This window comes from Aspergillus tubingensis, assembly GCF_013340325.1.
Source record: "Aspergillus tubingensis WU-2223L DNA, scaffold_14, whole genome shotgun sequence".
Lineage (NCBI taxonomy): Eukaryota > Fungi > Ascomycota > Eurotiomycetes > Eurotiales > Aspergillaceae > Aspergillus > Aspergillus tubingensis.
Window position 1 is genome coordinate 31190 of NW_023336288.1, and position 24013 is coordinate 55202.

Consider the following 24013-nt stretch of genomic DNA (forward strand, 5'->3'; position numbering starts at 1 on the left):
ATTAAATATTAAATTATTCTTATATTTAATAATATATCTCTTTTTAGTAATTAAATAAGTATATAATATTATTTTATTATTATATAATTTAATAACTTATAATTAAAAAATTTTTTCTTCCTCTTTAGTATACAGAATAGATATAATAGTGGTTAAAATATAGTAATATCTAGATATTAAATTATAAATAATATAGAACTTTATATACTGCTAAAAATAATATCTGTTTTTTATTTCTGTTAAAATATCTGTTATCTATAATACTGGAATAATTTAGTTATAATTATTATTATTTAATTTAAATTTCTTAAATTAGAATATAAGCTTATCTCGGATATTAAGTCTTTTTTTTTATAATTATTATTTTATAAGTTAATTTTAATATCTAGATTACATAGATACTTCTTAATAAAAGATAAAGATATTTTAATTTTAGTTAATATATTTATAGATAATACTAAAGTACTGTCTATCTGAAATTAAAAATAATATCTTATATTAAAAAAAATATAATTTAATTAATAGAGATACAGAACAGATTAAGCTCTAAGAAAATATAAAAATATTATTTTTTATTTATAAATATTAGATTATAATCCATAAGATAAAATATAAGATATTATAAAAAAATTTAATTAGTTTATTAGCTTTAGCAGTATATATTTATATAAAGCTATTCTTAAACTAATAATATTCATATATTAAAGCTTGCTATTAGATAAATCTCATAAATAAATATTTAAAAATTATTATTTATATTAAAACAATTTTTTTATATCTATATCTATTTTCTAATAATTCTTTTAAAAATTATAATTTTTTTAAAGTTCTCCAGTAGTTAGCAAGCATGTTATAAACTTTAATAAATTTTTAAAATTTTTTAATCTAGTTAAACCAGGATTTAATATTTATTAAAATTATATTTTTAAAAATTATTCAGGTCCAGGTATACCTCAGTACAGAATCTATTAATAATAAAAATAAATAATATTATAATAAAATTAGAGATTTAATTAATTAAATAATATTTTATTTATTTCTCTCTCACTGATACTGCAGAAATATTAATATTTAGTAAGTATTTTAATAATATTAATCTATTTTCTAGATACAGTTTTTACTGCTGTATATAATATAAATAAAATTTATAATTAAAATTATTATTTTCTAAAGCATGTTTTCTCTAAAAAAAATTTAAATATATTATTATATATAAAAACTATCTGATAGCAACAGAAAAAGATAAAAAAGAGAATAAATAATATTATTAAAAAAAAGAAAACAGTTATAGCTATTTATATATATTTAAAATAATTATTTCTTATTAAAGAAGATTTGCTTGTTATTTTTAGTCCTGTAAATATCTCTAAGTAATAAAATCTTAGTAAATCTTTATTAAATTATCTTAGTAGTATAGCTATTGAAGGCTGCTGAAGGCTGCTGAGATCTATAGTAAACTTTAGTTTAACTGTATTATTATTATATTACTGCCCGTGTAAGTTTAGCTCTTTAAAATAATATTTATTAGTTTTTATTTCAGGTTTAGTTTCCGGGGCCAGGATGTCTGAAAATGGTGACCAGGATGGCTGTATTTAACAACCCCGGTACCTAAAGGTATATTCTTATTAGTAATTATATATGTAATAATTCTTTATCTAATATTTATTTAATAATATATATAAAAATATACTGAAATACTTATTTTTTATCATTCTTATAAAAATAATAATTTATAAAATTAATCCCGGAATTATTAACTGCTGGATACTATAAAATATATAAATATATAATATAAGAAATATAAAGAATTTTATTAAGAAATAATATATCTTTTTAAAAATAAGTTTATACTATTACTGTTTTTTCTTAATTAAAGTAGAAGAATGGCTTCTAGTTTTATATATAAATTTAATTAAAAAATAATTATCTGTTATTAGTCTTAAAAAATAAAGATTTTTTTTAAGAAAGCTGGATATAAAATAATTTTCTAATATTTTATAATATATTTAATATTAAGATTTAAAAAGAATAATATAAGTTAAAAAATTATTCTCTATCCAGATATTATCATGATTTATAAAAATCTATAGAATAAAAAAAAAGTTTAATAATATTCTTTAAAAGAAAATTTAATAATTATAATTAATTTATAGTAGGCTATTTATTTATATAAATAATTAAAAAAATAGAAAATAAGAAAAACTTAATTAATCTAATATTATTTTATATTTAAATATATATTAATATAAATATAATCTATCACATTTATATATATTAGAAATATTTTATAATAATAAGTTTTTATTAAAGGCATTCTTTAATCTTATTCATAAATAAGATTTTATATTATTTAGTGATTATTATACAAAATATCTCTGATATAATAGATAGTCAGGTTTCATCTAATAATATAAATAAAAATTCTATAAAGATATTCTATGATTATTATAATAATAATTATTAGTAGGATCTGTAAAAGCCTTTCATAAATCTTAGTAAAATACTATTTAAAGTCTTTATATAGTTATCAGAAAATATAAATTTTTAAATAAATTAAATAAATAGAGTAGCACGGAATATCATAATCTAATAATATAAATAATTTATAATATTTAAATTTATTATATAGACTTGGAGGCCTTTTTAAGTCTATAAAAAAATAATAAATAAATCTTAATATTAAGAATAATTAAGATAATTAATTATCTTATTTTTAGTTATTCCATCGTTAGATATAAGAAAATCTTATATTTAACTGTTAACCTGACGGCAGGTATAAATTTTTCTATTAATCTAACCTACCCTGGCTGTTAACCACTCTAGACTATAATAATATATTATATACTATATACTTATCTATATATTATAGTTATATGATGCGTGGCTGTTTCAGATATCATAAAAGTAGTTTAAAATTATATTAAATAATAGTTTGATTTTACCTGAGTACTGCCCTTATCAGCATTTTCTGCCTGGTAAGTCTGTCTTACCAGTAGCTTAACTAGCAGGAGTCCGTAACAAATAGGTCTCTTGACACATTTTAACTTAAATTAATAAAAAATATATATTTTAAATCTTTTAATAAATTTTCATAAACTCTTACAGGCGAGCTCTTTTATCCAGTAATAAGTATTAATACTTAGCTAAGCCTGGCTAATCAGAGCTTGAAGCTTAAACAGGCAGATTCCTGACCCTCTAAAGCTCGCCCGGCTCGCCCGTTTGCCATGTCTAAAATATATATTGACTTGCCTTACTTTTCTATGCAAGGATGACAATAACTATGATAAGAACAAGTAATCTAATCTATTAATCAACCAATACAAGACTACACAATAATAATAAACCAGTAAATAACCCGAGAAGACGCTTACTGTATCAGATCTGTCTCCAGGTAATTAGTGATTCACAACTACTGCCTTAGGTATTAATATAGGAACATGTGCAGGAAATGACATTAGAATGATAGAAATATTGTGTTTTGATAACCCTGAAGAGTGTGATATGGTGATAGATTCTCAGCTCCACAATTAGAATCTCAATAATCAATTTTAAGAAGGCCTATATCTGATTATACTTTGTAAAATCCCACCAGCAACTGTTTGTAGCCTTATTGGGTGGGCAAGCGATAGCAATGGCATCATGTGACCATGGGCTCCACTTTGATCCCGTCTCCCCTCATCTCCTTCTTACCAACCTAACTAAACCTGGCAGGCATCTCATTGTTCTTCCAGCTCTCGAGGGGACCTTTCAACAATAATAACACTATTAGACACTTAATCCATATCTAAATTCTCAAGTCGGAAATATGGACCATCCCAAAGTGAATGCCGAGAAAGTGTTCATCTCTCCAGCGCTTGATCCACTCGCAGTCGGAGAAATAAACGAGGGGCTACAGCCTCACGAAGAAGTATCTAAGATGCTATCCATCTTGACCGATGCTGGGATACAATGTTGCTTTGTTCAGGAACAAGCACTGATTTATTATGGAACTACGCGTGTACCACGTGTACGTGAAGACCCTCTATCGTGTGAGCACATGAGGGAATGCCATCTAACCATAAGCCATAAGCCCAGGACCTAGTAATATGCATACCGGATGAGCAATTCCAACGTGCGGTTGAGTTATTCAGCTCTAACAGCCATATCCTCGAGCCATGTGGTCCAAGCCCGCTTAGGTCGCCAAATTTGCTGAACCACAAGTACCCCAGGTTCAAGGCAATTGGATGGGCGTCTTTCTGGCTCCTAGTTCCGGGGAATTACTGCCACCTCACAGTTAAGCCAGAGAATATCGAGTGGAGTCTAGGTATGCTACAGTATATAAAGCTCTGTATATTAGGAAATCTTCTAACTGTCCCAGGTGGCCTGCCGTACCCCAAGCTCTCAGTGTACGTGCAAAGTGCGATTGATTCCAAAAGCCTGTTAGATCTAGAGGAGTTGATAGATGGAATGGACCTCTCGGAGGAGTGGGGTTACAGAACACTTGATCTGGAAGATTATACTGATACACAGTGGCTGGAAGATCGCGCCCAGGCTTTTCGGGATGATGGGGTGGATAAAATGTTTATCTTCATTGACCCAACTCCTGTCTCGCGGAGAGAGATCTGGCTGGATGCAGTCAGAAATAAACAGAGACGCCTGGGCTGGAAGTATTCACCAGATGTTTATGCGAGTAGGTATCGGAAATATGGATCCAGGGACCCAAGGAGTGTCCGCAGGCCTGGTTTGTAGATATCCTCAATACGCAACTTGCCAAATTTAATGCTTATCGAGAACCAAATTCAGTAGCTATTTGAAGGGGCAACAGCGAATAAGCAATTACACAATGACAAAGAACATGAGACACATACCAAAAAGCAAGCAAGCAGAGAGCAAAGCAGAAAACATATAAATGACAAAAAGTAAACTCTCTCCTGACCCGGACAAGTAACATCAAAACCACATAGACCGCTGGACATAAGGAGAATACTCTTGCATATACCCTGCCATACTGCATTCCACGGCCATTCTGAGAAACTTGGATTGACATGCGTGAGTCCATGGATGCCCATACAATCTCCCCAGTGGCTAGGTGACTAGGTCCGAGATCAGGTGATCTCATCTCACAGATTCATGCGGATATGTTAAAGCAATGGGCAGGTGAACAGCATACAGCAATAGGCCAGAATTAGATTGCGATAGGAACAGAAATGGATCGTCGAGCCCCCTCACTGAGACTTCGAATGAAGATCGTGTATCTCGGGATACTCTTCTGCCAGCCTTCGCAGCTCCGCCTCCTTCTCTTCCTTATCTTCAATTTGATGAAGTTGCGCTAACTTCAATAACAGCGCCATTCGATGCTCATTTTCCGCGGACCCAGGTTGGTCTCGTTTAGGGGGTAGGCTGATTGTCTCATTATACACCTTGAGTGGCTAGTTTGGATCAGTCAATAGCCATTGAGGGTACAAGAAAATCAAAGCTTACTGTGCTTCTCAGCTTGTGGAGAGACCGAAGTGAGTACTCAACTCCTGCAAACGAAACAACGTAGCCCTGGCTTTTCTGCATGCCATCAGTATCCAACAGTAGGATGGTAGAGGAGCAACCTGGAAATACCTCGTTCTTGGGATATGTCCACCACCCCTCCCGCTTAAGCTTGTCAAAGGCCCCGGCGCCCGCACCCAGCTTCCCAATCCCCGTAGCGCCCAGGTCGAACGACACGTCAATTTCCTGACCCTTCCCGCTTGTCATCTTGATGGCGCACTCGTCCGTCACCCATGTTCCCATAACTGCCCACAGTCCCTGCGTCTCGATATCACTTCTTCTTTCAACAAGTGCCTTGGCGTTATCCTCCACCCAATCTTTAATCGGCCCCTTAAAGTCCCCTTGGAACCTATAGTTCCGCACCACAGACGACGTGATGAGCGCCGCACTGCCCGTCGTCGACGAGCTCGTTTTAACCTGGACGGACGCCTCAACGGGCGCAGCAGCTATAGCACCGCTGGCTTCAGTGGTGAGACGGGAACTCCGGCCTGTCTCGGTCTCGGCGGATCCTGCCTGCCAATGGGTCTCACGGACGTCGCGCAGTTTCAGGTCGTGGCTAAATGGCTTGAATCCGTCCTTTTCGGCCTGCCCTTTCTCGAGCAGGTTAGTGATTTCGTTCCATTCGCCTGTGCGGTCGAAGTAGCCGACTGAGCCTAGTCGCAGGGTAGAGAACCATTGGGGGATGAAGAGGAAGGTCCCGAAGGAGGTTTCTCGGCCCATGATGTCGGCGTACTCTTTGCTTTGGCCGGACATGGTGGAGGATATCGCAAGAATTTATTGGTTATGATTATAGGTGCGAAGAGAGATTCAATTTTTCTCAGTGACTGACCACCCATAACGCACGACCGGGCGAGATCCGGCGACTTAAATCTTGGGGAGTCTGAGAGGGGAATCAATGAAGGCCCGAAAACACCATTGAAAACATGGAAAGGATCAACATGATCTAAGCGTTAACAAACATTAGGAAAAGATCTTCTCTTAGATGGTGGGGAACTAAGTCACGACGCATAGGATTCTTGTAGATCGGATGGTAAGAAAAATCCACTGGAGCTGTATTTTGAGAGGGCAGGAATTTAGCTTGACTATGTAACCTCAGATTACCGCATTTTCTCTCCCGCAAGCGAAGGAAGGAGGTTTGTATTTGTCCTGTACCTGTATCTACAGTTGATAATTTGTTCAAGCGAGATGATGAAAATGTGTTTGCTTCGAGAGATTGGTGGAGATCACGGATCCAGATTCAGCTCGCCATCAGACTGTCCAAGTGGGGTGAGTCCAGGATATTCTGCAAGTCGATGGTTATGGTAAGTGAGATAAACATGTGGAGTACTTCCTGACACCACGGTCTCCAATGTGATGACTGTGCATCTCCGAGCAAGTGCCCTAAACCAATTAGATTGACTGCTCGTCCTCATATCACCTGAAAAATCGAGAGCAATTCAGCTGATGATGTCACATTGCATCCACTTGATTTCCAACCATCCCGCCTCCACTATCCACACCTGCAAAACACCCTACCCCGAAGAACGAGGGGAAGTCGGTGGGAAGGCGGAAAGCAGCAGACGATCTTGCCAGATCACCAGATCGACCAAGCAATTCTATGGGTTGCGATGTGTCATTACAGTATTATTACAATAAGTCCTGGGATGTGGTACAGCCATTACCACAGTCATTATATACCTCATCATGTGACTATCTTATATAAGTCACATGATCCCCAGATTCAAAAGATTATTAATATAATTCTTAAGAAGATAATTAGAATATAAAACTTACCAGTAGAGTGGTTAACGGCCAGGATAGGGTAGATTAATAAAAAAATTTATACTTGCTATCAGATTAATAGGAAATATATATAATTTTCTTATATCTAACCACAGAACAGCTAAAAATAGGATAATTAATTATTTTAATTATATATTATGTATAAATTATTAATATTTTTTACATTATTTTTCATCTGGCTGGTAAATCTCTCTAAAAATTATTTTATATAATAATAAATATATTTATTATTCTTCTTATAGACTTAAAAAGGCTTTCAAGTATTTATAAAAAATTTAAATATAATAAATTATTTATATTATTAGATTATAATATTTTATATTATTTTATTTATTTAATTTATCTAGAAACCTGTACTTCCTGATAACTATAAATATAAAGATTTTAGATAATATTTTATATAATAATTATAAGATACTACAAAATCTTATCTATAAATAAGATTAAAAAATATTTTTAATAAAAATTTATTATTATAAGATATCCCCAATACATGTAAATATAATAGATTATATTTATATGAATATATATTTAAAAATAAAATAATATTATATTAATTAAGTTTTTCTTATTTTTTATTCTCTTTAATTACTTGTACAGATGAATAATCTATTATAAATTATTTATAATTATTAAATTTTTTTATCTCACAGATTTTTACAATTCATGATAATATTTAAATGAAAAATAATTTTTCAGTCTATATTAATTTTTTAAATCTTGATATTAAATATATTATAAAATATTAAAAAATTATTTTATATCTAGTTTTTCTGGAAAAAATCTTTATCTTTTAAGACTAGTAATAAATAATTATTTTTAATTATATTTATATATAAGATTAGAGATTATTCTTTTACTTAAATTAAGAAAAGACAGTAACAGTATAAATTTATTTTTAAAAAATATATTATTTTTTAATAAACTTTTTATATTTTTATATTATATGCTCGCATATTCTACAGTATCTAGTAATTAATAATTTTAAGACTAGTTTTATAAATTAATTTTAATATCCTAATACATATTTAAGTAAATTATTAAATAAATAACAAATAAAAAATTACTACATGTATATAATTATTAGTAATATTTTTATAAATATTAATTCTAGAATCTTATTTCTAGATAAAATTTCTGAATTTTTTAATAAATTAATATTATTAATTTTTATTATACTGTCTTTAGGCTCCAGCTGTTTATAATAAAAAAAGTTTTCTTAATTAAATATTATATTTTCTTATTATCTGTGGCCTGCTGTTTTATATTATTAAATATATTTAAAGAAATAAATAATTTTCTTATTCTAGTATTTTCCTGAATTCTTATTTTTTTTATTAAATATAGATTTAAAAATACCTCTTGAAGCTGTTAAAAAGATATATATTTAATTATTATTAAAGGTTTTAGATAGCAGGTGTATGTTAATTATAATTAATTATTAATTTAATCTAAATTAAAAGAATATTTCTTATTTTAACTAGATACTTTTTAATAAAAATATAGATTATTATAAGATTTTATTAAAGTTTTAACTGGTATCTAGATTTTATATTAATAAAAATCTAGCTAAGATTATCTTAGAAATTTTATAAAAATATTATCTTATGTACTGGCTGTTGGAGATAATTAATAATAATACTAATAATAATAATATTATATTTAATATTATTATATCAGAATTCTAGATTTAACTTAATTAGAATATTTATTTTTATAATATTATAATAGACTCTAATCTTACAAAAATTATCTAAAATTAGTATTATATTTTTTATTTAATTTATATTATTTAGTTTTCTGTTAATGCCTTTCTTCAGAAACTTTGAATCAAGGCTGCTAATAAAGCTATTAAATATATATAAAAAATAATAATAAAAAGCTAGAAACCTCTTCCAGTATTTCCTGGATAATTAAAAAGATATATAATAAAAATTATTTATAAAAGTTTCTATAATATTTTTTAGAAATTATCCTTTAAAAGTCCTATATAGAATACTTTAAAAGTTATCTGTGAGAAAGTTTCATAAATAATTTTTATAATTTATTTATTATCTCTTATCTATTTTTCTGATTTTTAATTATAAATTCAAAAATTATATATTTTATAAATATAAGTTCTTAATACCGGGAGAAGTTTCAGTTTATTTAATAATTAAAATTTACTTTAATATATTATCTTTTTTTCAATTATAAAATCTAATAGAACTCAATCTATCTTATAATTTATAAAATTATTAAATTATATCTAATTATTAAAAGCTTTATTTAGTACTAAAATTATAATAATCTTAACTATTTTTATTCTATTTTAATAGAATAGAAGTAATTAAAATTTATTTAAATTTCTATATTTTTTTATTTCCTGTCTGTCAGAGAACAGTAAATCTATAATTTATAAAATTATAATATTTATAATAATTTTTTAATTATTTTAACTAGTTTATTAATCAACTAGTATAAAAACAGATATCTTAAAAAAAGATTCTCTAAAACTTAGAAAATATATATTAGAAACTTTATAAATACTACTACCAGATCTACCAGGCTGAAGATTATATTTATATAATTATAATAATTCTAGATTTTATATTAAAACTTAAAAAATTCAAGAAGGGTATCTAACTAGATAATAATATTAATTAATATTTTAAATTTTAAATTATTTTTAAAAAGATTTTTTATTTTTATTATAAAAGAATTTTATTATTAATATATTATTTATAGTCTCTAGTATACTTTCAGATCTGGATAAGATCTTTTATAATATCTTAGAATACTAGAAGTTCTTATTTTTTATAATAATATTCAAAAAGCTCAAGATTTATTTTAATATTAAAAATGTATAAATGATCAAAGACTAAATAAATAATTTAATTATTTCTAAAATTATATTTATATCAATAATTATCAAGAAATTACTGGATATTCTGATATTCTTATTAAAAATTCTGTTATAATTAATTTCTGATTTTTTATTATATAACTAGGACTTTCTAACTGTTATAATTAATAATATTAATATTAAATATATTTTTAATAATTTTAAAAATAAAATATTATTAAAAAAAGAAAATTAAATTTTGTTTATTTTAGTAATATTTTATGTATCTAGATATAAATAAATATTTAAATTATATAATTTTTTTATTATTATAACTATCAACCCAGATAATATAAAGAATAATATAAATAATAATCTATATATTTCTTTCTAATAATTTAATTTAAATAAATTTAAATTCTTAGTATTATCTATAAAAGTCTAATATAGAAACTACTGGGTTACTGGACTACTAGCTACTATTATTAATTAGAAAATAAAATTATTAATTAATAATTAATCTAATTAATACCTGTTTTAATAATATAGTAAATTAAAAATATATTATTATTAGTATATTATTCCTGTAAAGTCTCTGTATGAATAACTAATTAATCTATAATTATTAACTTTCTAAGTATATCTAAGTTTTTTAATCTGTAGTTAAGATTAGTTAAAGTAATTTTTTAATCTTAATCTATTTTTAACTGTATAATTAAGAGGATTTTTATACCTTAATCTAACTGATAGGTTACGGTTAAGATTAGATTAAGGTATAACGGTCAGTATAACCACTCTACTTACCAGATAACAAAACAGAAATTAGCTAAAGAGTAAAAGAAAATTAGAGAAATTCATAAAAAAGTAATAAAACAATAATAAAAAGATATAAAACTTATTAAATAAATATTAACTTTTAGAAACATATAAAGTAGCTGAATTTCTAGAAAATAAACTTTTTTTGAAATTTAGTAATTCTTATAAATATACAAGCTTTCTTGAAATATAAATAATTATTAAAATCTTTAGACTTTTATATAATTAATAAATCTTATTCATTTTTCTATAAAAAAACTGGTATACAGGTTTTCCTGAAAAAAACCTTTTTTAAAGAATTATTAATTATTATTCTTTTATAAGTATTTCCGCATTGCTTTAAAAAATATTAATAAAAAATTCATTAATTAAATATAAATAATTTTAAAATATTAAAAATATTTTGTTTTTAAATTCTAGAGCTCTCTGCAGCAAGAAACATAGATATAATATTTAAAAACTAAAATGATATCAATGTTTAAATTATTTTAGTATCAGGTACCGAATCTCTAAAAAAATTGAAAAAGTCGAAATAGAGACCATATTTTTGAAATATAATAAAATTACAGAAATGTTCTATTAAGCCGATAAAAAAAAACAATTAAAAAAATTAAAAAATATATTATAATAATCTAACAAGTTACTGGCTAAATAAATTATTAAGAAAAAATTCAAGTATAAAATCTGATTTATTTTATTAAAATTTATTATTATTATTGTGAAAAGTACTAAGCTTTCTAATTGCTATAAATTAAATAATAATAAAATCTTTTATTGTTAAGAATAAAAATTAAATATATCAAAAAATACTAGTTAATATCAGCTATTTTAATATTTTAATATTTTAATAAATATATATTCACGGCTATTGTAAAAGTAAGACTTTAATATATATATTAAAATCCATAAATATAATTTTTTTTTAGAATACTAAAGGCATATTGAGATTTCAAAAAAGATTTATAAAAATTAAAATTAATTACCTATAGTAAAGAGCAAATTCTACATTTTTATAAGAAATTTTCAGAAATTCTATATCTTTTAATCTTAATTTAGATATTTTGTAATTAAATTATAAATCTCTAGATCAGAATAGCAGAAGAGGTTTTATTATTGATTATTTAATAAATTAACAAAGTTAATTACATCAGAAATAAAAAAAATGAAAATAAAAATATCAAGAGAATATAAGAAATAAAATCAAGTAAATCCCACAGAAATATATTATTATAAAAATATCTATAAAATATCTATAAAAGTTTAGCTATAGATATTTTGATTAATTAGTTAAAATTAAGAATATTTTTATATTTAAATTATATTATTCAAGCAATACTGTAATATTACAAAGAATTATATAGAAAAAGAATAAAATCCTGTTTAATTAGATTCTATAGTTTAGAGACTTATTCCGGCTGTAGGTACCCTGCAAGAACATCCTGCCGCGCTAGTATTGGGGTAATCCAGTCCCTATCTATCTATCTATCTATCAGTTCCCAGCGTACGTTCGTTGGCTTAGAATAACGTGCTTGTAATTCCAAATCGCGAAGCGTGTCCCTCGAGAAGTTTTGCTGCGCCGGCAAGCGGATCTACTGGTAAAAAGTTGAATTCCATTGTTCTCTTAAGATAAAATAATAGTTGTCAATCGTCCGGAGAGGCTGATATTATGTCTAGATTCATGTCCTTATTTTCCACAGGTCAAGCAAAGACCGCTAAGAAAAAGGGGATAGAGAATCTGTATTGGTGGTAGGACATATGAACGAAGTTTGATGAGCGGAGATTGGCTAATGGCAGGCCCCATCTATTGCCGTTTTATCGAAGGTATTGAGGTTGATACGGCGTATAGAAAAGCGGGAATACCTCAAGTTTTGGTACCCTGGCAAGAAGCAAAACAACCTGTGACTGAATATGTACACGTGAAATGTGTATGAGAAGCGTGAATCTTGTGTCTAGGGAGAACATATGGTACTTTTTGTTATCGAGTTGCTACACAGGCGTCTATTCATGTCTGTGCCAACAGCAAACCATGGAATACACACAGAGCAGCGAGAAACCTAGTATACGCCTGCACCCATGAGTCTAGGTAGCCTCTTGCCACGATTAGATTGCCACAGTATAATTCCAACCGCGCATAGGACCAGTGCAGTACGCATTTCCTGGGATGAGAAGTCCCGTACAGTTTGCAGACTGCAGGGAAGGATTAACCTGCAAGAACAAATTGCTTGTGATCCTGTCTTGGACACAAATCTGTGTACAAGTATCCCCAGTAGTGGCTGTATGCCATTTCCCACAATGCTTGGTGGTTCCGGCTGCAACAGTGGCATTATCTGGAGGGAGAACCACCCATGAACCATAGCCAGAGCTTTCCGTGCCCCAAGGATTGTAGGACGTAGACACTGGATCTGTCGCGTTGAAAAGCCCCGACTGAGGGGTTAGACACAAGACCTTTCCATAGGCCCAAGAAGTACTTTGAAGATTGGAACAGTATGTATCAATCCAGGGATTGACTTGGCGAAGAGGAATGATTCTCTTCGTGCTATTGTCGAACATGATTGCCGCGTTGGCCTCTTCAATACTACGACATGTGTCGTTCGATTTGAGGACATATGTGTGATCGCATGGTAGGGGTAGACACAATTCTTGCCCAACAACGACCTGATTGCAATCGCGTATCTGATCCTGATTACCCATGTACAGGGCTGCAGACGCAACAGAGTAGTCCAGGGCAATAGATGTGCAAGTATCGCCATCCTTGGTTGTATATGAGCTGTCATCTGGGCAAAACGGTTCGTCTTCCGGTTGAGTGACAGAAAGATCATCAGGAATTGTAGTGTTAGAAGTGACACCACAGTTCTTTATAACAGTTTCAAGATTGTACTTGTATCGCTGGTTGTAATAGGAATAGGGGCTTGATTGCATCATTTGAAGCTTAGTTTTGTAGCAATAGGAGCACATCTCATCCTTGGGCATGAGGTCCACGCTTGCAACACGCGTGAACTGGCCTATAACATCTTCAAGAGGTTAGCGGCACCCAACAATGAATCCAGGAATGTCAATCTTACCATTGCAGTATTTGCCTGTCGTCGGATCCTTGTAACAAGTCTCATTCCATCCCTCCCACATGTTTCCACCCAGAATTGTGGCTGGGTGATCAAGAAGAACGGCACCATTACAATTTGCCTCCGCGTTGGTAAACCATCTCGCTAGTGAATCGCCGCAACTTTGATCACAAACCAAGTCGGTCAAAGTATCGTTACCCAATGTGCCATGGTATTGAGGCTCTCCAAACTGGAATACCTGGAGATCACACTTGATAGTAGCGGTGAGAGCAGTAATACAGGCATCCGAAAACGTTGAAGGCAGCATATTAGTGTCATAGATAGTGAAACCTTCGAAAACCCGCTGCCCAGTTGTGTCAGTCGATCCTTTCAGCCAAGCAAGAATTGACGACATAAACCCATTTTTGTTATCATTGGCGAGAGTGGGCTTCTCATTTACAGGACTGATCATTTCGATAATAGCCTTGGTAACCAAGTTATAGATCCAGAGATCTTGGCTTTCTTCGATCTCAAAGGCTCGATCTTGACAGTTCTCAGTAGCAAGACAGTCCTGTGAGTATCTAGAGAACCAGCTATACAAACCTGCGCCAAGTATATAGACACTGGAGGAGTCCACGATTCGGACGGCCCACGAGACCGCACACGTAGCTGGTGAAGAGATTGTGCAGTTATCAAAGTGAGGATCATTTGGAAATCCACCAGTCACAATGGGCAATGGCGCTGCAGGATGAGACTGGAAATATGGTGACTCGGTTTGAATCATACCAGCAATCACATTTTTGGAATTAGAAAACTGGTATTGGTATAGAACGTTGTGTTCAGAAGCAGTCCCATAAAGCCAGGTGGGACCTTGACTTTCAATAAGAATGCCGCGACCAGAGAAGATGTCAATCTGAGCCTCATCCGCAGCATCCAAGTCGTGATCGGCAACCCAAGCCCAGGAATTCTCGATATAAGCGGAGGCTTTAGAAGTGACATGAAGGAGGGCAGATGCACCAATACAGTCGGTGTTGATACCGCCGCCCTTCGGACATTTGTCACCCTGTAGCTCTGAACCTACAGCCCCACCAACCCTGAAATGGGAATCTAAGTAAATATTGTCAGCACTCCAGTTGGAAAAAGAATTTGTATCACTGGATTTGTTCATACCCCAAAGACCAGCTGAGCCGCGTGTAATCTCATGAACATTCCATTGAACCAAGATGGCACCTGCGGTAGCTCCAGACACAGTAAACATCATGTCCTGAATCTCAACTACTCCCGATTCATCTACCTCACCGACCTGAACGACCGGTCGGGCATGTAACTGATCTTGGAAATTCTTGCCCTTCCCCATAATCTGTGGCCAAGCCTGTCCGATGATTCGAGACCCAACAGGAATTTTAACAGTATTAGTAACAATATAGACACCATATGGAACGTAAACAATAGATGACATATTTGCAGCTGCAGCGAAAATACTGTTTAATGCTGTGGTGTCATCAGTCACACCGTCGCCTTTAGCACCGGCGGTCTTGAGGTTGATAATTTGACTCTGTCTGATATTGACGTATTTGGGACGACGACGAGTATAAAAGTTAGGCTTGACATATGCCAGTTCAGTTGATAGAAGAGAATCAGTACGATTCATAGGGGAGATGTTGGCTCCATTGATGAAAGAACTTTCCCCATTTGCATTGGTAACTCGGCCAAAGCCCCAGTTGTCAACTGGAACTTCGTTGCCACCCGCGAGGAGAACCTTTGACAAGACACTATCAGTGATGGAATTCTGCACATTAAAGAATCCAACGTTTTGCAAAAGAAGAGATGTTGAATTCTCGGCCAATAAAGAGGTGACAATGCCCGTTGGTGTGTTGGCTATGATAGCGTCCACGAGAATGAATGAACCGAGAGACTGTCCGGTGCTCGCAGATCCGCCCGCCTGGTGATATTTCGTTAGATTATGGTTCGAGTATATCTAGTGTACGAGATAGGATGTGATAGAGTTTAATGTGCTTTAGGGAGGAGAGAGAAAGCTTACACCTCCAGTCAGAAGTATTCCGGTTCCACAGGACTCGATGACCACATCTTGCATTGTCCAAGCCCAATCCCAGTGAACTTGGAGAGCCGTCTTGCAATTCACAAACACTAAATGACTTGTAGTGAATTGCTGATTACCAAAATATGCTCTAAAGATATAGTCAGCTTTGTGATTAATAAACTAGTGGTGGTAGATCATTCAAGTGCTCTACATACCCAAAGTTACCTCCAACGAATGTAAGGTCAGCTAGAAACCCACCACTGCCATTCTCCATGTAAATACCCTATCATCAAAGTCAGCCAACGAAGAATACAAGAAGTAGATTCTCTGTTCATACCTGTTGGGTATTTCCTTCGACATTTTGCAGCATATAGAATTCAATGTTCTCAAGAGAGGTACCCTGTGCGACTTGCCAGTGAATGGCGCAGACGTACGCTGATTGGTCAGTGCGCGTGATATCCATTTTGAAATTCCTGATACTTCGTAAGAAGTTATTAGTGTTGAGATACCTGTACAAATATTAGCAAATCAGCACCCATTATGCATACTCATGCAAATGCTGAGTGACAAAACTAGTACCATTCTTCCGAATCACCAACATAGACATCGGACGTAATCACACCAAGGCCAACGAAACTCGAAGCAGCCAAAATTGTAGGGAGATTGGTAGGCTAAGTTAGAGAAAAGAAGACAAGTTAGTCTCTACCAAAGGCTGGTCAAGAGAATGGATACATACATCTCCTAACAACTGTGTGTTGTAATACTGAATTACAGGACTGCTGACAAGATAAGTACCAGAAGGAAACCAGACGACAGCTGGGTATCTGGTACTAGATTTGCAATCGGCACCGCATCGGTTACCGTCAGAGATTGCTCGATTAATGGCAGCAGTATCATCAGTAACACCATCTCCTGAATGAATGGTTAAACCGATTATCCCATAATAAAATTTCGGCCTGGATTATGCTACGTACCTTTAGCTCCATAGTCCATCACATTTCTCCAGACCTGTTCGTATTGTTAGAGAAGTCAATTCCTGGTATGGAATGTATGGTACCTTGTAGCCGAATGCTGCATAGGGGCTAGCACCATTCTTCTCTACACTTGCCATCCAATACGATGAAGTGTCTCTTTTACTGACGCCTTCTTCAGTTGGTTCTTGAAGACCGTCTGGCTGTCCGAAGGAAGTGTATTGATCCAATCCGTTCGAGCGAGATAGCTTCTGGACCATTGCGTTCGTGTCATTTGTGCCTGCACTCCATTTCGCGCGAACTTTTGATGCAATAGAGGCATAGTCAATGTCCCAAGGGGTTGGCTTCTCAGATTCCGCAACATCCTTTGCAGCCTTGACTATTGCGGGTGATAAGGTGTAGCCGTATTTTGGGTTCGACTCCAGTGCGCTTGAATCATTGATAGATGAGCGTCTATTCAGCTGAGCCAGTGATACATTCTTCGTAGAGTCTGAGTAGTCTGAAAGCGGGACATCGGTCAATCCTTTGTCCTGGGAAGTATTATCTTGGAATTCCCATTTGTTGAATTGAGAATTCTCCACACGAAGCTTGTTGGCAATTCTCAAAGCTTTCAGAGCTTCTTCAACAATATGTTTGGGAGAGCCGTCAGACTCGGCACTCTCGGTCCCATTATGTCGTCGGTAAAGATGGAGGTGGGTGTGATGTCCATGCTGAGAAGCTGATATGCCAGGCAACCACCCGAACAAGAAAAAGAGACACAAGACCCCGACAAGTGGTCGAAGCATCTCGGCGGCAGCTCTTCAGTTTGTCCAACACGGGGAAAACTGTGTCGTTGGTCACTGGAAAGTCTGCGTTGGGATTGCCTGGCTCTATGTGTAACTAGTTATCGAAGAAGCACAACCGAATAGCCTTTAGTTCGCACTAATCATAGGTGGCTAATGCGACCCTGTACAACACCTCTAAGACATCCCAAGGACGCTAGTTTGTTTTCATGCACTCCGAGTAAGTCAAGTATATTCTCCACAGCTCATTTCTTATGTCGGTCAGGTCGCGGCCTTGTGGGTTGTCTAGGCGAGGTGCAATTTCCTTTGACGAGGCCGCAGAAGGTGCCCTGAAGGTAGCATTAGTTGTCATGATTTCTCCACATAAGTCAATTAGTATCATACTAGTATACTTCGTGCGGTGGTCTTGGTTCTATCATGAATACCAAGCCGCTAAAATAGTGAACTGCCAAGCCCACTCCGTTCTCAGGGCCAAGGTTCAAACATATGTGGCTTGACTAGAGCTTCGTGACTAGGCCTTGACAAGTCATGCTGATTTGGCCCCGTCTTGGCATTACCATGCCGAACACTTTCCTATATAGGTAATTATCTAGTCTAAATAGGTATGGTCGCAGCACCACAGCACCGGAACCAGTAATTGGCCGGTGCTGCGGGACTTGTCAAAGCCTATTTGTGACTAGAGGAGCGAGTTACCACGGAACTCGCCTACCCCTGAAATGAGCCACGCTTTTTTGTTCTATGGGGATTCAGGTATTGAAATCTTACCATTTGGAAACAGAGAAGAAAAACAAAGCAAACCTCCAGGGCCCCCGAGGTCTAATTGAAAGACCACCCACGTCACATTGGTAAGCGTATGAGTATGCCTGTGTTCTCTGGTTGAGGGCATTTCTGGTTGAATATTAGGGGTTCTGACCATGGAATGCACCTTGGCAGTATTTCCAAAGTCACCGTCGGTGCTAGTAGTAAACTGACGCGTGCTCGAATGAGTCCTCTCACAGGTGGCACGCGAAAGGAACAATAACAATACTGACAAACATGTCTCAGATACGGATGCTTGAAAGTTACTACGTAGCGGCTTTATTGAATTACGCCAAGCTTTCCGCCTCCCCCGGGCTCCGGTAGTTCCGGTAAAACACACGCCAAGACAAATGGGTTCGGACCCTGAAAACCCTTAGATTTAGATGCGGGTGAGGCAGATCCTGGGAGGAAAAAGCAAAGATCATCACTATAAGCAATGAATACGATCAAAATTTTTGACAATCGTGAACTTAGTTGTCTCTTGCAATTATTTCCCTCGTGAGAAACTTGGAAGAATGTTGCGATTATCACTGAGATTGTATCTAGAACTACGAAAATCAGGCAGGTACTCATTTTGCCGCCAAGGAGAAGAAGTGCCGGTCAGGGGCTTCAACTAGGCAAACTTACTAGCTCTTTGTTTGGGTTAAGCGAGCGGACGAGTTTGAGTCGGTCTGAAATCTCTGTACATTTTCATTTGGCCCATTAACGACGCTAATAAGATTGCTATGTTACATCGACTAATGTTTTTGATCGCGTTCAAGTTCTTCTAGAGCTGACTTGGCAGTAGTGGGACCATGCATAGCAATTTCCGCTACAGATGGCAAGGTACTCCGTACAGCGCTGCCACTTTTGAAGCTAACTGCGTGGTTTCTACGCTAGCTAACTACTCGCACGTTTCTGTTCAATCGCGAAAAAGCATCGAAGCTAAGATGAAAATAACGACAATGTCTTAGTACACAGTGGTTCGCTTAAGCTAGTCTTTCTTAGAGCTTACAAATGGTACGAGTAGTCCTGGAAAGATAACTTAGGGATGCCTTTCGTCGTTTACCTTTAGTATAGTCCCATCATATCTTGGAAGCTCATCAAGAGTTGGTTTTAGGAGCCATTTGGTGCTTCTAATTCTGTTATGGGAACCATGGGCTTCCTTTCACGCCCCCGGCTGGTGTATCTTTTATTTTTCCTGTGCTTCCTCATTGCTCAGACCGCAGGACAGAACTGTAGCAAAGAGAACCCCTGTGCAACTGGATGCTGTTCGAAGCATGGTTACTGCGGCACTGGTGATGAGTTCTGTGGCGCAGACTGTGTTGATACCTGCGACTACAAGCTGGGTTGTGATGCCAACAACCCATGTGCACAAGGCTGTTGTAACAAATTTGGATTCTGTGGACTTGGACCAGAGTGTAAGTACTCAATGAGAAGTTTTTGGATCGCTACATACTTGGTTTTCAATATCTAACAAAAGCCCTTTCTTAGTCTGCGGAGATGACTGTGTTGCTAGCTGTGAAAGAAAAGCAGAATGTGACCCGGGCTTTGGGTTAGATTGGTCTGAAAAATCATCTTGTCCTCTGAACGTATGCTGCTCAAAGTTTGGCTTCTGTGGAACAACGTCAGAATTCTGTGGGAAGAAAACAGTGAAACAGCCCTCTTGCAATAATTCAACGCACACATTAGAGCGTGTCGTTGGATACTATGAGACTTGGAGCACTCGGCGTCGATGCAAACAGTTCTGGCCGGAGCAAATTCCTTTGGGAATTTATACCCATATCAATGTGGCCTTTGCAGTCATTGACCCAGATACATTCGAGGTTCGACCTTCTTTGACTGCAGATATTGAGCTATTCAAGCGAGTCGCCCGTCTCAAGCAAGAAGATCCTGATCTCAAAGTGTATATTGCTATTGGAGGTTGGAGCTATAATGACCCTGGCCCAACTGCAACGACATTTTCTGACCTGGCCGCATCGACATCTAATCAAAACAAGTTCTTTAATTCCCTCACAAAGTTCATGTCCACATATGACTTGGATGGCGTAGACATCGACTGGGAATATCCAGCAGCGGACGATCGAAGTGGTCGTCCAGAAGACTTTGACAACTTCCCCAAGTTCTTGAAGAATCTCAAAGCGGCACTCAAAAGAACTGGCGGTCGAGATGGTCTTAGTATAACTCTGCCTGCCTCTTTCTGGTACTTGCAACACTTTGACATCGGCAATATGAGGAAAAGTGTGGACTTCTTCAATATCATGACCTACGATCTTCATGGAACTTGGGACAAAGGAAACAAATGGACTGGTGAATTCCTCGACGCGCATACCAATCTCACTGAGATTAAAGCCTCTCTGGATCTTCTATGGCGAAACAATATTCCACCAGATCAGGTAGTTCTTGGAATAGCATTTTACGGCAGAGCATATACAATTGCAGACCCATCATGTACTAAGCCTGGCTGCCTTTTTGCGTCCGGGGCGGAGGCTGGAGACTGCAGTCATGAGGTTGGGATTCTGATGAACTCCGAGATTGACGAGATTATCGCGGGAAAACGCCCCAGAATCACATACGATAAAGATGCTGCAGTGAAGATGATCACATGGGATGATAATCAATGGGTATCCTATGATGATATCGACACCTTCAAGCTCAAAGCCGACTTTGCCCGAGGGAAATGCTTAGGTGGCCTTATGGTATGGGCAGTAAGCCATGACCATACCAATGGGACTTACTCCCTTGCCCTGGGAGAAGCAGCCCAGCGCAAGTTTAAAGCTCTGCCCGACACAATCAAGACAGACGACACAATCAAAATCAAACATGATCAGTGCAAATGGACAAACTGTGGAGACCTCTGCCCGGATGGATGGGTTCTGCTCCGCCGTCATGACGATGATAGACATCATGATGGTGAGTGGATGCTTGATGATGGAGGCTGTATCTTCAAAAATCAGGACCATCGTCTGTGCTGCCCTCCTGATCAAGATGCTCCGACTTGCGGCTGGTACACTTTCAACAACGGTGACTGTGAAGGCAAGTGTCCAGATGGTAGTTTTGAAATTGGCGGAACCGACCGTGGATGTTCAACTGCATTTGGTAATTACCAAGCTGCCTGCTGTACGAGTGGTCAAAAGAGTACTGCGCTCTATGAGAAATGCGAATGGGGTGCTTCATTCGAATGCGATTCATGGAAATGCCCAGCAGAAAAGACCGATGTTCTCCTTAAGTCATGCAATGGCAATGGAGGATCGGCTTGCGGTGGCGACTGGAGAACCCACCTGAATGAGGAGCGCAAATATTGCTGTGACAGCTCTGATGAAAACATGACTTTCGACGACTGCGAGTGGCTTGACGACTATAGCGAAACAGGATACCAAGTCATTCCTGCCGATGGTGGTAGTGGAAGTGGTGGGAGTGGCTACTGCTTCTCAAGCTGTCCCAAGGACAAAGTACGGGTAGCTATGGAGCACTACAATACTTGTAACAAAAAGACTGGCTCCCGTGCAAAGTGCTGTTCTCCCAACTACACCACGACCCAAAAAAAGGTAGACCCTATGGTGGAGCTTTGGACGGCTGATCTTAAAGACTGGTTGGAAAATCCTACATGCTCTACCGGCTATGGGTACGGCTACGATGATACCTTTGGTGTGGGCTACGATAAAAGAGGCTTCACAGACATGTTGCCTATAGAATATGCACCTCGGTATGCCGGCACCTCGGGAACATCTTTGGAGAAACGTCAAGATCAACAATCATTCTTCACAAGCAATTCAATTCTAATTGTTGCGACTGATGTCATCTACACCTATCGCATGACGAGCAGGACAAACAAAGCCGTCAAGGAAATCAAGGTGTGGAACGACGTAATCGCCGCTCGGTTTACTTATCTAGCGACTTCCACCCTTATACCATTCTTGAGAGATGTTACAGGTGAACTGTTTTCTGTAGTTGCAGAGGATCTTGCAGGTCGCATCATTTGCAACCTAGAGTACTGGAACCAGATGATCAAGGATTGTACAGCTCCCAGTACTTTAGATGAAGTCTGCGCTATCAGCGATCTTGACGGTTTTGATGATGAATACTCGATTGACCCCGATACCTACGGAACGAATGGTGCATCAACCAAACGAGCTCTTCACAGTCTGGACAAACGTGATGGAGCTCCCAGGGATTTCACCGTTGATTGCGGTACTGACCCAATTACTGGACAGCAGCGAATCATGATTATTACATCAGTGGCCTATCCAAATGGTGGCAATGGTGACAACCTTGCAAATGCCAATGGACTAACAGTGCGATTTGCGGTCGCAAATCAACATGTATGTACTGATACCTCTATTGATCCTAACGCGCCCAACAATCTTTGGACGTGGGTCAGTAAGTGCTCCCAAATCATGATGCATTGAATTATTCCCATGGGGCGATATGGTACATGTATTAACCCTTCTACTTCTTCATAGCTGAGCATATTTTCGAGCTTCAATTGATTCCTCGCTCAATTGAATTTATGGTTACTGGAACTTTACCTGCTGTGCAGGGCTTGCCAGACTTCAGCACTGGGAGCAAACGTATGCCCTGGGACATTGCACAACTACTGAATCAGGATTATTCGACATGGGCTAGCGGCCATACCACAGCAACTGGAACTCCAATTATTCGGATATTTGACAGTCTCGGCTCAAAGATTAACCCCGCTCGATTAGTTAATACTGAAACTCACTTGAACTCGATGAAAGGAAGGGTATGTTACTATGATAAGCCTCCTCTTTGTAATTTTGATGCAGAAAAGAGAAGTTCGCTAAATGGTTGATTATAGCTGTTCGCAGGGAAGAAGCCGATTGGTGATGATACTTGGAGGAATCTAAACGTGGCAGATGAGAGAGCTGGACGGGCTGGGATCAATGAAATACGAATGGTACGCGAAGCCTCCTTCAATTATTCATTTATGTGCTAACTTCATTCGTTAAATTCAGGTTATAGCTGTGTTCGAGTACTTGAACGAGCAGCTTGTGAACCGTCACCTTGTTGATACATATGGCGCGGCTAATAACGAATTGCGTGTGTTCCAAAAAGCAGTCAACAGTGTGTTCGGGCAAAGAGACTTCAGTGCGCCTAATCTGTTCAGAACTTTCATGACAAATTTCATGCGACGAATGGCTCAGTGGGCCTCCAATTGGCTTAATTCGCGTATTGATGAGCTACTTGTCACATGGCAAGCGGTGCAAAATGCAGCTACCCCGGGATCGCACGCATATCAGGTCGCAACAAACTACACGGCTGATCTGAGGCTGCTCAGAGAGTCGGTTCGACTAAGTGTGATTTTTGACGACTCAATCTTCGTTTATATGCACACACCAGGTAGCTAGTTGCTTCAAGTTGGCTTTTAGCTGACAAAGAGGAGGAAAGTGGAGTATTTTCCAATGATATGACTAGAAAGGATCGGCGAAAGGAAGAATGCATTT

The 24013-nt window shown here is 35.7% G+C and overlaps 4 protein-coding genes across 4 annotated transcripts; 2 read left to right on the forward strand and 2 right to left on the reverse strand.

Moving 5' to 3' along the window:
• Nucleotides 1-3805: 3805 nt before the first annotated feature.
• AtWU_10787 (FAD dependent oxidoreductase family protein) lies at nucleotides 3806-4728 on the forward strand (the record flags this gene model as incomplete). The annotated part of the gene is made up of 3 exons (XM_035505890.1): nucleotides 3806-4006; nucleotides 4075-4303; nucleotides 4358-4728. The coding sequence occupies 3 exons, from the start codon at nucleotides 3806-3808 to the stop codon at nucleotides 4726-4728; spliced, it is 801 nt and encodes a 266-aa protein (XP_035361783.1).
• A 476-nt stretch (nucleotides 4729-5204) lies between these two features.
• Nucleotides 5205-6270, reverse strand: AtWU_10788 (uncharacterized protein; the record flags this gene model as incomplete). The annotated part of the gene is made up of 3 exons (XM_035505891.1): nucleotides 5205-5408; nucleotides 5461-5535; nucleotides 5590-6270. 3 exons carry the CDS (start codon nucleotides 6268-6270, stop codon nucleotides 5205-5207), a joined length of 960 nt encoding a protein of 319 aa, XP_035361784.1.
• Nucleotides 6271-13039: 6769 nt separating this feature from the next.
• On the reverse strand, nucleotides 13040-17774 carry AtWU_10789 (pectin lyase-like protein; the record flags this gene model as incomplete). Its single annotated transcript, XM_035505892.1, has 10 exons — nucleotides 13040-13950; nucleotides 14002-15084; nucleotides 15148-15919; nucleotides 16019-16166; nucleotides 16234-16301; nucleotides 16356-16527; nucleotides 16598-16689; nucleotides 16755-16930; nucleotides 16993-17026; nucleotides 17076-17774. The coding sequence occupies 10 exons, from the start codon at nucleotides 17772-17774 to the stop codon at nucleotides 13040-13042; spliced, it is 4155 nt and encodes a 1384-aa protein (XP_035361785.1).
• A 2054-nt stretch (nucleotides 17775-19828) lies between these two features.
• On the forward strand, nucleotides 19829-23917 carry AtWU_10790 (glycoside hydrolase family 18 protein; the record flags this gene model as incomplete). Its single annotated transcript, XM_035505893.1, has 6 exons — nucleotides 19829-19969; nucleotides 20043-20103; nucleotides 20181-22928; nucleotides 23012-23292; nucleotides 23368-23466; nucleotides 23525-23917. The coding sequence occupies 6 exons, from the start codon at nucleotides 19829-19831 to the stop codon at nucleotides 23915-23917; spliced, it is 3723 nt and encodes a 1240-aa protein (XP_035361786.1).
• Nucleotides 23918-24013: the final 96 nt, after the last annotated feature.